Source organism: Panthera pardus, unplaced genomic scaffold (assembly GCF_024362965.1).
Source record: "Panthera pardus isolate Hobbes unplaced genomic scaffold, ASM2436296v1 HiC_scaffold_13, whole genome shotgun sequence".
NCBI classification, from domain to species: domain Eukaryota; kingdom Metazoa; phylum Chordata; class Mammalia; order Carnivora; family Felidae; genus Panthera; species Panthera pardus.
Window position 1 is genome coordinate 164,705,013 of NW_026526688.1, and position 11,992 is coordinate 164,717,004.

The 11,992-nt window shown below is 36.8% G+C and overlaps 1 protein-coding gene across 5 annotated transcripts in view; it reads left to right on the forward strand.

Moving 5' to 3' along the window:
• NFXL1 (nuclear transcription factor, X-box binding like 1) overlaps window positions 1–10,903 on the forward strand; it is a 72,947-nt gene extending 62,044 nt beyond the window's left edge. For all 5 annotated transcript variants that reach the window (XM_019412677.2, XM_019412670.2, XM_019412700.2 and 2 more), the window contains exons 20-23: window positions 1,046–1,150; window positions 5,466–5,552; window positions 6,350–6,403; window positions 9,216–10,903. In XM_019412677.2, the coding sequence (XP_019268222.2) occupies window positions 1,046–1,150; window positions 5,466–5,552; window positions 6,350–6,403; window positions 9,216–9,389 (420 nt within the window). In that variant the 3' untranslated portion in view covers window positions 9,390–10,903. The remainder of the gene's footprint in view (window positions 1–1,045; window positions 1,151–5,465; window positions 5,553–6,349; window positions 6,404–9,215) is intronic.
• The last annotated feature ends 1,089 nt before the right edge of the window (window positions 10,904–11,992 follow it).

Here is an 11,992-nt window from a genome sequence, read left to right on the forward strand (position 1 = left end):
TTCATTTTTGAGAGAGACCGAGCACAAGCGGGGGAGGGGCAGATAGAGAGGGAGACACAGACTCTGAAGCAGGCTCTAGGCTCTGAGCTGTCAGCACAGAGCCCATCGTGGGACTTGAACCCACAAACCATGAGATCATGACCTGAGCTGAAGTCAGGCGCTCAACAGACTGAGCTACCCAGGCGCCCATAATTTTTTTTAAGACCACACAGTGTCACAATAGTTTAAAAGTAGATTTCTTACATAATTACTATTATTTGTTCAAATATAGGCAAATTTCTATCATGTTACTATGGTGATCTAAGCCATTTATTGAAGTCTGGATAAGATTTGAATACAAAGAAGATCACAGTGTTTCATCTGAAAGCTTGACTGTGATAAGAAGATAGTAAATAACTAAAGACAAGGAGCCACGTAGGCATCATGGCAATTCCTTAGTTGGTTTGGCTACCTATATAATATGTTTTAATACATAGCGGCAAAGAGAAATGATTTAGAGTAAAAGGCTAAGCACTTGTATTCACAACACAGTGCCTTAAGGACAAGAAAGTTTTCTTTCTTTCTTATATAACCATATAGGGAAGGTAGATGTGTTATCACTGTGCTCCATGTACTCATCCAGGAACCCAAATAAGTCAGGCAGCTCTGCTTCATCTTGACACATGGTTTCCATTCGTGCTCTAAATGTCATCAGTTACAGCACATTGGGAAGGGAAGAACATGGGTGTATGCTCTTGAAAAGCTTGAAGGCACAAAAGCACTTTTGCTTACATTTCATTGGCCAGAACATAGTCACGTGGCTATAACTAGCCGCAACCCTGATGTAAGATACACTCTTGGAGTGGAACTGGGGAGAATATTTAACATTTATGTGTAAAGTAATTTATATCCAAAAGAAAAAGTTGGAAAATTAGATCATTATCCAGGATTGATTGACCGACCCTACTGTGATAGACTCTCTTAAAATAGCTGTTGGAGGAAGGGGAGTTTGTAGAGTATGACTAGAATATAAATATGCAATTGCTTTATTTTCGTTTTATTTTAGCTTCCTTGTGGTCACAGATGCAAAGAAATGTGTCATCCTGGTGAATGTCCCTTTAATTGCAACCAGAAGGTAAAACTTAGATGCCCTTGTAAAAGAATAAAAAAGGTAAGTATTTTAAGTTGTTGAATATACTTTTCTGTGTAAAAAAAATTTTTTTTGTCTCTGTTTTGGTAGTTTTTGGCTTTACTTTTTGCCTTTTAATTTTAAGGTCTTACCTTTTAGAATCTTTATTGTTAGCCTATTTCTGTAGGTACTTATTTTAAAAATCAGCTTTGTTTGGCAATTTAGTTTTCTGTAATTTACTCATAAAAGAACTTTGTTTTATGTTGGAACTAAGTTCAGTGCCCTTTTTTTGGGTAGAATCAATATGCTCTAGATTTGAGGGGTGCCTGGGTGGCTCAGTCGGTTAAGCGTCCGACTTCAGCTCAGGTCATGATCTCGCAGTTTGTGAGTTCAAGCCCTGCGTTGGGCTCTGTGCTGACAGCTCAGAGCCTGGAGCCTGTTTCAGATTCTGCGTCTCCCTCTCTCTGACCCTCCCGTGTTCATGCTCTGTGTCTGTCTCTGTCTCTCTCTCTCTCAAAAATAAAGATTAAAAAAAAATTAATATGCTCTAGATTTGAGATCTTTGTACAAGGAACATGGAATGAGTAATAGAGTGAGTTTCATGGTTTAAGAAATGGTCTGGAATTTAACCTTTGTTGCTCTTATTTATGAAATCGTTTTTGCCATCAGTATCATGTTGTGAAAACACAGCCTTAAAAAGACTTCACATGCACAGCCTTATGACAAACTGGGAGAGAATTCATTTTAAGATAAAATAGTGGTAATGGAGGAGTAAAAGGGCAAAACTTTTTTTTTTTTTTTTTTTTTTTTTGTAATGTTTGTTTATTTTTGAGAGAGAGCGAGAGACACAGAGTCTGAGCGGGGAGGGGCAGAGAGAGAGGGAGACACAGAATCCAAAGCGGGCTCCAGGCTCTGAGCTATCAGCACAGAGCCCAATGTGGGGCTCAGATTCACAGACCACGAGATCATAATCTGAGCTGAAGTCGGACGCTTAACCCACTGAGCCACCCAGGAGCCCCTGAAAGGGCAAAACTAAGAACTGAAAAGCTCAGTGGAAGCAAACTATACACCATTCAGCTAAACTAAGCTTACACAGAAGAGTCTCACTTTTCTCCAGTGTCAGCAGCTGGGTGGTCTTGTTTTCAGCCTCCTTTTCCTTGACTTGCCTGTTCACGCTGTTGACCTCTGATTTTTGCTCTCTCGGTTACAGTTGTAACTCCTTTTTTCCTTCATATTCTTATGGTCATCCCCTAAGGTTAGTCTTTTTCTTTTCTTTAAATTCATTCAACAAATATTTATTGAGAATCTTCTGCTTTTATTGAGGATATTTGCTTTTTACTTTTTTTCACAGTTCCTACCATCACTTCCTGGGATAGGTAGCTTCTGAATTTAAATTTAGAAGCCTGACCTCTTCTGAAGTTGAATCCCTAAGTTTTAGATATTTAAATTGGACTGCTTTATGTGAAAATCAATGCTTAGTCAAGTCACTTTTCATCTGCGATGTCTCTCTCATGTCCTGTTACTGTCCAAATACAGTTCGCCACCCACTAGAAGAACTTTGGCAACAGCTCATTCTTGGACTCTGATAACAGCTTCATAGCAGATTTCCCTGCCTCCAAGTCTAGTACTTCCTTAATCTAAGTTCTTCAGTGGTTCTTCATCACTATGGGAAAAGAATATACATTTAGAAGAAACATCTATGTACATACTGACTTGGCATTCAAGTGAATCTGTGATGGTGAATGTTTGCCTGCTTATCTCCAGTCTCATCCTCTAGCAGCCATCTCTGTGAATCTGTTACTTAGGTGTCCTAACATACATGCTACCTTACGCTTTAATCTGTGGCGATGTATACATTCTTCCTTTTGTGTAAAATGCAAAGTTTTTCCCCTTTACCATTCCGTCCACTAGAATCCTGCTTCTAGTATTCAGTGCACGCATTTCCTTGTTTGGGAAGCTCTTCCTTGTCCTGATTCCCTTAGGAAGACTTAGATGCTGTTTTCCCTTGGTTTCCTTTATCCTGGGTTCATGACTAAGAGCTTGATGATCCTAGGGACGTCTGCAACCTTGTTTTCTCATCCATAAAAGAGAATTTATACTTAGATTTATTGAAAAGAATAAAAGAGGTAATGCTTATGTAGCATTTAGTACAGTGATTGCTATGTTTAATAGATAGCTGCTGTTATTATTAGTTAACCACTTGTCATATTATTCCATTCTTTTCCTTATTGTGTCCCTGTCCCTCATACAGTGCTTGGCATGTAATAGGTACTCTGTAAGTACCTTTTTTGTTCTTTTAAATTTTATTTATTTTGAGAGAGAGAGAGAGAGAGGGAGAGAGAACATGAGAGAGCACACACAGGGGAGGGGCAGAGAGAGGGAAAGAGAGAATCCCAAGCAGGCTCTGTGCTGCCAGTGCAGAGCCAGACATGGGGCTTGAACTCACAAAACTGTGAGCTCATGACCTGAGCCAAAACCAAGAGTCGGACACTTAACCAAGTGAGCCACCCAAGCGCCTCACCAAAATTTTAAAACTTTTTTAAAAAAGATTAAGTGGTTGAGAGGGAAATTTGTAGCTCTCCAGAAAATTCTCTAGAGCTGAATGAGTTGGTAGCCATTGGCCACATATGGCTGTTTATTTATTTGAATATTTTTAGCTTTATTGATGCACAGTTGACAAAAATTATACGTATTTAAAGTGCACACATGATGATTGTCCATACATATACACTGGAAATGATTACAGCAATCAAGCTAATTAACATTTACCTCACAGTTACTGTTTCTTTGTGGCGAGAATATTTACATAGCATATTTAAAATATATAATACAGTATTAGTAACTATAGCCAGCATGTGGTGTATTAGGTTCCTTAGAACTTATTCATCTTATCACTGAAAATTTGTAGCCAGTGACCAATTTCTTCATATTCTACCTAGTCCGTAGTTCCTAGAAATTTCCATTCTCTTCTCAGCTTTTCTAAGTTCTTCTCAGCTTTAATTTTTTAGATTCCACATATAAGTAAGATCATACAATATTTGTCTGTATCTGACTTATTTTACTTAGCATGATTGTCTCCATGTTCATCCATGTTCTCTAAATAACAGGATTTCCTTCTTTTTTATGGCTGAATAATACTGCATTATAGGTAGGTAGGCAGATCACATTTTTTTTCATTCACTTATCCATTGATGGACACATGCCTTGTTACCATATCTTGGCTATTGTGAATAATGATGCAGTGAATATTGGAGCACAGATATCTCTTAGATACTATTTTCATTCCCTGTATAGCCAGAAGTAAGACTGCTAAAACCTATACTACATCTCTTTTAAGTTTTTAAAGAAGCTTCCACACTGTTTTGCATACTGGCTATACCAATTTACATTCCTGCCAACACAGCGCAAGGTTTCTTTCTTTTTTTTTTTCTGTAGTCTTGCCATGACTTGTTATTTATTGGCATATCTATAGTTATTCTAACAGTTGTGAGTTGATTATATCATTGTGGTTTACATTTGCATTTTCCTGGTGATTAATGATATTGAGCCCATTTGTGTATACCTGTTGGCACATATGGGTATTTAAAATTTGAATTTTTTTTTTTTTTTTTTTTTTAATTTTTTTTTTCAACGTTTTTTATTTATTTTTGGGACAGAGAGAGACAGAGCATGAACGGGGGAGGGGCAGTGAGAGAGGGAGACAAAGAATCGGAAACAGGCTCCAGGCTCCGAGCCATCAGCCCAGAGCCCGACGCGGGGCTCGAACTCACGGACCGCGAGATCGTGACCTGGCTGAAGTCGGACGCTCAACCGACTGCGCCACCCAGGCGCCCCTAAAATTTGAATTTTAACGAATTAACATTAAATAATAGTAAACCTTCAGTTCTTCAGTTTCACTAGACACATTTTGAGTTTCAGTAGCCATATGTAGTTAGTGTTACTCTGTTGGGTAGTGCAGATTTAGAACGTTTTCATGATCTCAGAAAGCTGTGTTGGATGGCACTACTCTAGAACATTTTATCCCCTGGAAACCTTAGAAATATAACAAGCAATAAAAATAAAGAATAAAAATGAAATTAAAGCTAAGTTCATAGTGGCTCTAGTAAGTAATTATTAAATGGATACTTTGAATTTTATGTTATTTACTTTTTTTCAATTATGAGGCAATAAAAGAATGATCCCTCTTTGAATTAAGACATTTAATACTTGTAACCATATCATCATTAAATATTCATGAAGTGACTGTTAATATGCATAACCTTAAGCTGTTAGAGAAATTTTGCTTTTTTGTGGCATACAGTTAGGACTTTGAGGGAAAAAGCTTTTAAAGTCAAATTTTTAAAAATATTATTTGTAGGAACTACAGTGTAACAAAGTACGTGAAAATCAGATTTCAATAGAATGCGACACAACATGCAAGGAAATGAAACGGAAAGCATCTGAGGTAATGTTGCATTAAATGTCAATTCTAATTTGCTAATTGATAGCCTTTTCATATTTTGTGGATTACTTTATGTGCTTATTACAAACAAATCTCATCTCTTTTTGCTTTTGTAATAAAAGCCTAGTTTTGTAGGCCTATTTTCAATCCCCAGGTGTATTCTTTAGTGTGTACTAGATTTTTCCATACCAGTTAGTGTATAATGCTCTGGAATGGGACATAGTTTTTCATTTTAATGTTAGTCTAAGCCTCTTGAAAGCTAGGTTAAAATAATACAAAATAAGGTTTTGGAATTCTTTGCTGTTTGGGTTACCTCTAGTGTCATCATTTGCCTCCATTAATGCATTCAATGAGTAAACTCTTGATTTTGTTTGATACTAAGGATTCCCTTCCAGATAGAACATTTGCAGAAAATGGTCAATTTCAACTCTAGAAAAAGAGTGGTATTGAATAATTTATTATAGACTTAGTATGATAACTCAAGAGAAAAAAATCAGCTTTAAAAATATTTCGTTTTGCAGTTTTGTGACTCTTTGAATTGTGTTCTAATATCTATTACAATTGTTAAACTGAAATGTTTATATACCGGGTAACACTATCCGTCCCCTCCCCTTCCAGTCGGTTAGACAGAACCTTGGTAACACTTCTCAGTATAACCTTTACATGTCATTAAGTAACTTCCAATATAAAGTTCCTAGAAGTCATTCTGGGTTAGTGGATCCTGGGTGGGAAGATGTTAAAATTCTGAATAAAATTTGATGGTTGTGATGGTAATGTACTTTTAAATGTCTATAAAACAGATAAAAGAAGCAGAAGCCAAAGCTGCTCTTGAAGAGGAAAAACGAAGACAACAGGTAACTAAACAAAATACCTAGATTTATGTCTCTTTGTATCGTTGTTAGTTTTTATAGAAACACAAGGTATATTCCACATACAAACTAGGGGCTGGTCTACTGTTTTCTGGACTGAAAATAATACATTTCCTACAAAACAGAAATTAGCCATTCCCTCACTTCAGTCCAGCTATCCTGAACCTCTCAAGAAGCATGAAATCTTGTATATTCCCAGATATTTTGTATATTCCCAAATTTACTTCCTTGCCAGGCTCATCCATTCTCTAGTGATAAGAATTTTAACTCCTCTTTAGGTTGGTGGGTGTTGGTGGGGTGTGGCAGCATCCATTTTTTTTTATTAAAAATTTTTTTATGGGCACCTGGATGGCTCAGTGAGTTAACTGTCCAAATTTGGCTCAGGTCATAATCTCACAGTTCATGAGCCCCATGTCAGGCTCTGTGCTGACAGCTTGGAGCTGGAGCCTGCTCCGGATTTTGTGTCTTTCTCTCTCTGCCCCTCCCCTGCTCACACTCTGTCTCCCTTCTCTCTCTCAAAAATAAAAATTTTTTTAAATGTTTTTTTTTTTTCCTTGAGAGAGCGAGAACGAGAGAGAACATGCTTGAGCCAGGTAGAAGCAATGAGAGAAGGGGACAAAGAATCCTAAGCAGGCTCTGCGCTGACAGCAGCAAGCCCGATGCAGGGCTTGAACTCATGAACTGCGGGGCTCTAACCCACAAATCATGAGATCATAACCTGAGCCAAAGTCAGACACTTAAATGACTGAGCCACCCAGGCCCCTGGCAGCATCCATTTTAAAGTACCTCTTGGAGCACTTGTCTTCACTTACCTAAAATTATTTGAGTTCTATTTTACTGGGTTGTAAATTGTCTGTAAAAGTCAGTGTTGTTTACTAACCAATGCACTTATTTTAATAATACATTCCCTTATTTCTCCTTTATTTTCATAAATGCAGGATTATTATCTGCTCTTTGTTCTATAGCAGATGACAACTACATTTCTGTACATTTGCTCAAATACTATCTTGATTGTATACTCCAAAGAGTGGCTTAAGTTTCTAATAGTGACATGATTGTTTATCAGTTTGCATTTTGAGATGCTCCATACTTAGCAAAAAGGGTATATTATATGCAAACTGCTGCCTTTTGAATGAGGAAATTGAAATTTATATGACTTGAGGGGAGGGCATTGGAAACAATTCAGGTAGCAAATAAATGTGGGCTAAAATGACCTCTGATGTTAAATGGTTCTATAAAGTTGGTTTGCCTAATATTCCGAAATAAGTTATCAAAGCTCTTACAGTAAAACGTGGATTGACTAGAATCCTGGGAGGTTAATTTATTAGGAATAGTTGAGGGTGAATCTTCTTTCCCTTTTTATAAACCATTGTGGACGGAAATTTTTAATATATTCACTATTTACTGACCTTTTCAACAGAGTGTATAGAACATTATTTAAATTCTGCATGATGAATGTGGGTCATCATTAAAGCATCAATTATTTTACTGTATCAGTTCCCAAGTTTGGCTCCTTTTCATGTATATTGATCTTGTTCTCTATTTCAACCACCACGAAAAATATTCTGACATTTTGATTCCTTGAAGAATGCTGCTTTGTGTTAAATTAAGTCCAGGAGTAGCTCATCTTCACATGTGGTTTACGGGTGAAGTAATGGATGTGTTAACTGAAGTTTGTACAGTTGACTCTCGAACAACACAGGTTTAAGCTGCAGGGGTCCACTTAAATGAGGCTTCTTTTTGATAGCTACAGCACAGTACTGTAAATGTATTTTCTCTTACTTATGATTTTCTTAGTAACATTTTCTTTTCTCTAGCTTATTTTATTGTAAGAATACAGTATATAATACAACATACAAAATATGTGTTCATCAACTGTTCGGTAAGGGTTCCAGTCAACAGAAGGCTGTTTATTAGCAGTTAAGTTTTGGGGGAGTCAAAAGTTGCATGTGGATTTTTGACTGTGGGGTCAGCACCCCTGACTTCTGCATTGTTTAAGGGTTAACTTGTATTTCCTTTAGATAAATAAACAATTACAGAATCTTGCAGGACGATTACATACATATTTTAGTTAATGACTATCGTGGTTTAGTTACAATGCACTGTAGTGTATCATGTTACGTTATCATGTATAAAGTTAAGTTCTTAACAGTAGAATAAAAATCCGCATTTCATGAGTATCATCCAGTTACCCATTTTTTAGAACCAGTTTTTATATTCTACTTTCTAAAATAGTCATTTTGACTTAAAGCATGAAGCATTTTTCCCCTGAAGAGTTTCTACTCTGTTTTTAAATGTATTTGATAAAGAGAAGACTCAATTTCTGGCAGTTTTTTTTCTCTACTCACTTGAATTTCCTTCATAAAGCCATTAATGTTTATTACTAGCATTGTAAAAAGCTAGAATTACAGGTATTTTTATTCTCACTGGGCATCTCATCGCTTGCCAGAAATTGTTGTCAAAACCCAGTAGGTTAATGGTGTTGAAGTATAAAACTAATGTCTATATTTAGGGCACCCTTTTTTAATCAGATATTTCTGTATTTTGTGTCAAAGTCAGGCCCATGGTCTGAAATAATCTGTGACTCCCCGTTTCCCTTTCTGCTTACCTAAACTCTGAATGTGTTGAATGCAATCTGTAGTGGAGAGAGTTTTTTTTGAAAAATCAAATCAATATATTTATTATATACCATTACTATTAAAACATTTCACTAATTGATTTTCATCCAAGTGGAGAATTTCAAATCAGCGTACGTATCGAATCTAATAAAAATGATACTGTTTTGTTTTTGACTTAGGCTGAACTGGAGGCTTTTGAAAACAGGCTGAAAGGTCGTCGGAAGAAGAGCAGGAAAAGAGATGAAGTGGCAGTGGAGCTGACGCTATGGCAGAAATACAAATATTTTCTCCTTCCCGCATGTGCGCTGGTGGTTTTAGTGTTTGCCTGGTACATAGCCCGTGACGTGGCCTAGAAGTTGTGATCTGTTCACATACCTCAGACTGGATTTAGAGAAGTCAAGTCTGGAACGTTAGGAAGTGTATACTGTAGAACATATATATTCACATTCGTCTCTGTGTTCTCTTCCGGCTGTTGTTAGAAGGACGGAATGCTAAGCTTTCTCCTGATGAGCATACCAGAAGTGGTAGGGTAACATTGTTCACTAGTAAAAGCATGACCGAAATTGTGAAATCTTTCATAAGTCATAGCCAGTGGCAGGGTAGCACATCAGTTGTTCAGTGCGCTTCCTTGTGTTAACACAGTTGTTTCATTGACTATTTCAAACCAACTTTCTTTTCTTTTCTCTCTCTTTTCTTTTTCCTTCCTTTCTTTCTTTCTTTCTTTCTTTCTTTCTTTCTTTCCAAAGTTAAGATGAAACTGAGCCATATGTGCAGTAAAAGGAATATTTCACAATGTTTTGGTTACTTATTAAAAGGTACTTTTCTTGATCATGTAACTTTGTACTTTAAAAAAAAAAACTATTCTCTAAAAGACCTCTTAAATTGTAACATGAAGCTATAATTAGATGTAATTAGATTCCAGAAATTGGCTTATTAGTGAGGAATTTTTATCAGTTATTGAAATAAGTTTTTATGTGGTGGCTTTCTCAGAGGAAAATATAATTGTTTTTAAAAAATGTCAGGCTAGATTTCTCACATGTGGCTATTTCTTGTGTAAGAAGCACTTAACTGAAGTTTGGCATGTTTTGTAAAACTTGTACGTGTCTTTTCAAAGTAACAATAAAAGAAAAACTGATATTTATGAGCAATAAATGCTTGAGCACAGGGCTTATGAGCTTTCTATACTTACTCTCATTTCTTTTTATCATGATCCTGTAAGTAGATTTCAGCTGGAAATCATCAGTTCTTATGAAAAAAACACTCTGATAGAGAACTATCAGTAAGCCAAATCTGTTTGAATTGTCATTTTAAATGGTTTTGCTATTTAATTTTTGTATGATTAATGTTTTCATTAAACTTTTTCATACCAAATTTGTAACCTAGAATATTTACTATTATCTAGAAGATTCAGGAGCCAGTAATTTTAGGTTAGGTATTAGTATCAATGTATAAAAGCCCTAATACTTGATGCAAAACATAGTTAATTGGTAGATACTGAAAAATGCAGAAGTATGTTTTAAACAGAAATACAAAGAAGGATTTTTACACTTTGCTGACCTGAATTCAAAAATTTTTAATGTTACATGCATTCGTCTAGTATTAGCTAGTGTCTAAAATGAAAGGGCAGTCATTCTTTTCATTATGGTATTTGTGTTTTGATTTTAGACTTTTTTTTCTTTTTTACCTTTCTACATGTTAGAGTAACTGGGTTAGTGTTTCAGGAGCTCTAAGTTAGAGCTGCTACACTTATGTCATTTCCTGACTCTAAAAGGTGAATATTAAAGACTGTGAGCACCTAGGTGTCTACCTGAGGAGCTATTTTTCATGTATCTCAGAATCTTGGCCTAATAAATGAGCCTAAAGCCTATTTCCTATCTGTTTGTTGGGCTTCTGTTCTTGCTAGTTTTCTTTCGCATTTGTGGGGAAGAATTTAGTGAGCTGAGGAATGAGACTGATTAGAATAATAATAATTAAGCTGTTTATTATTTTGTAATTGCTTGGCTAGTAGTTCAGAGCTTTGTTAATTTGCCCAAAGTCACACAATTATTTATTTATTCAATCAACAGATGTGTTTCCTGTGTTACAGGTACTTGGTAGGTACTGGAGATTAGAGTGATCCTTCCTCTTAGGGAGTGACTAAGGAGTGGAAGGGGACAGGAAGGAAATAGATACACAATAAAATGGACATCCTTTCATGTGTGATAGGTGGTATTAAAAAATGAAAAGTCATGAAAATGGGGGTAAGTGGGGACTAGCTGTTCTATTCTGGGAAAGTCCCTCTGAGATGGGGACAACTGAGCTGTGCCCTGAATGACCTTCACTTGAAGACATGAGGGAAAAATCCATGAGGGAGGAAAAGTAGCAAGTACTAAGTCTCTGAGCCCCATAGACCATGGTGAGGAATTGGGGTTTAGTCCATTCGCAAAGGGCAGTGTTGGAAGGCTTTAAGCAGGGAATAGTTACTGTTAAGATGACTGGCTGGCTGCTGGCTGCTGGCTGCTGGTGGAGAAAAGACTAGAAGGGAGCAAGGGAGGGGGATGGGCTGGGAGGCAGCCTAGGCTGGAGGTGCTGGTGATGCCTCGCCCCAGTTCCCCATTGCCCTTGAAAGAGTGGCGAGCACGAGGAAGTTGCCAAAACCGCTGCATGATGAGTGGAAGGGGAATGAATGAGATAGGATAGTTCTTTAAGGTCAACGTGAAGTTCAGTTTGGCCTAACTACTGGTTTGGAGGGAAATAAAGCAGTACATATGGGCCTTTTTTTGCTTCAGTCTGAACCAGAGAAGGAATGGAAGAGTTATCAAATAGCCACTAGAAAGGACACAGATAAAATTGTGAATGTCATGGCCTTACTTTCCTATTCACTCTGTGTCATTGTAAAAGTTTAGTAGCTTACTATTTGAAATTTGTGGAAATTTTAGTTTTTCGGCTTAAACTTTTAGGGAGTCTTCAGAACCTA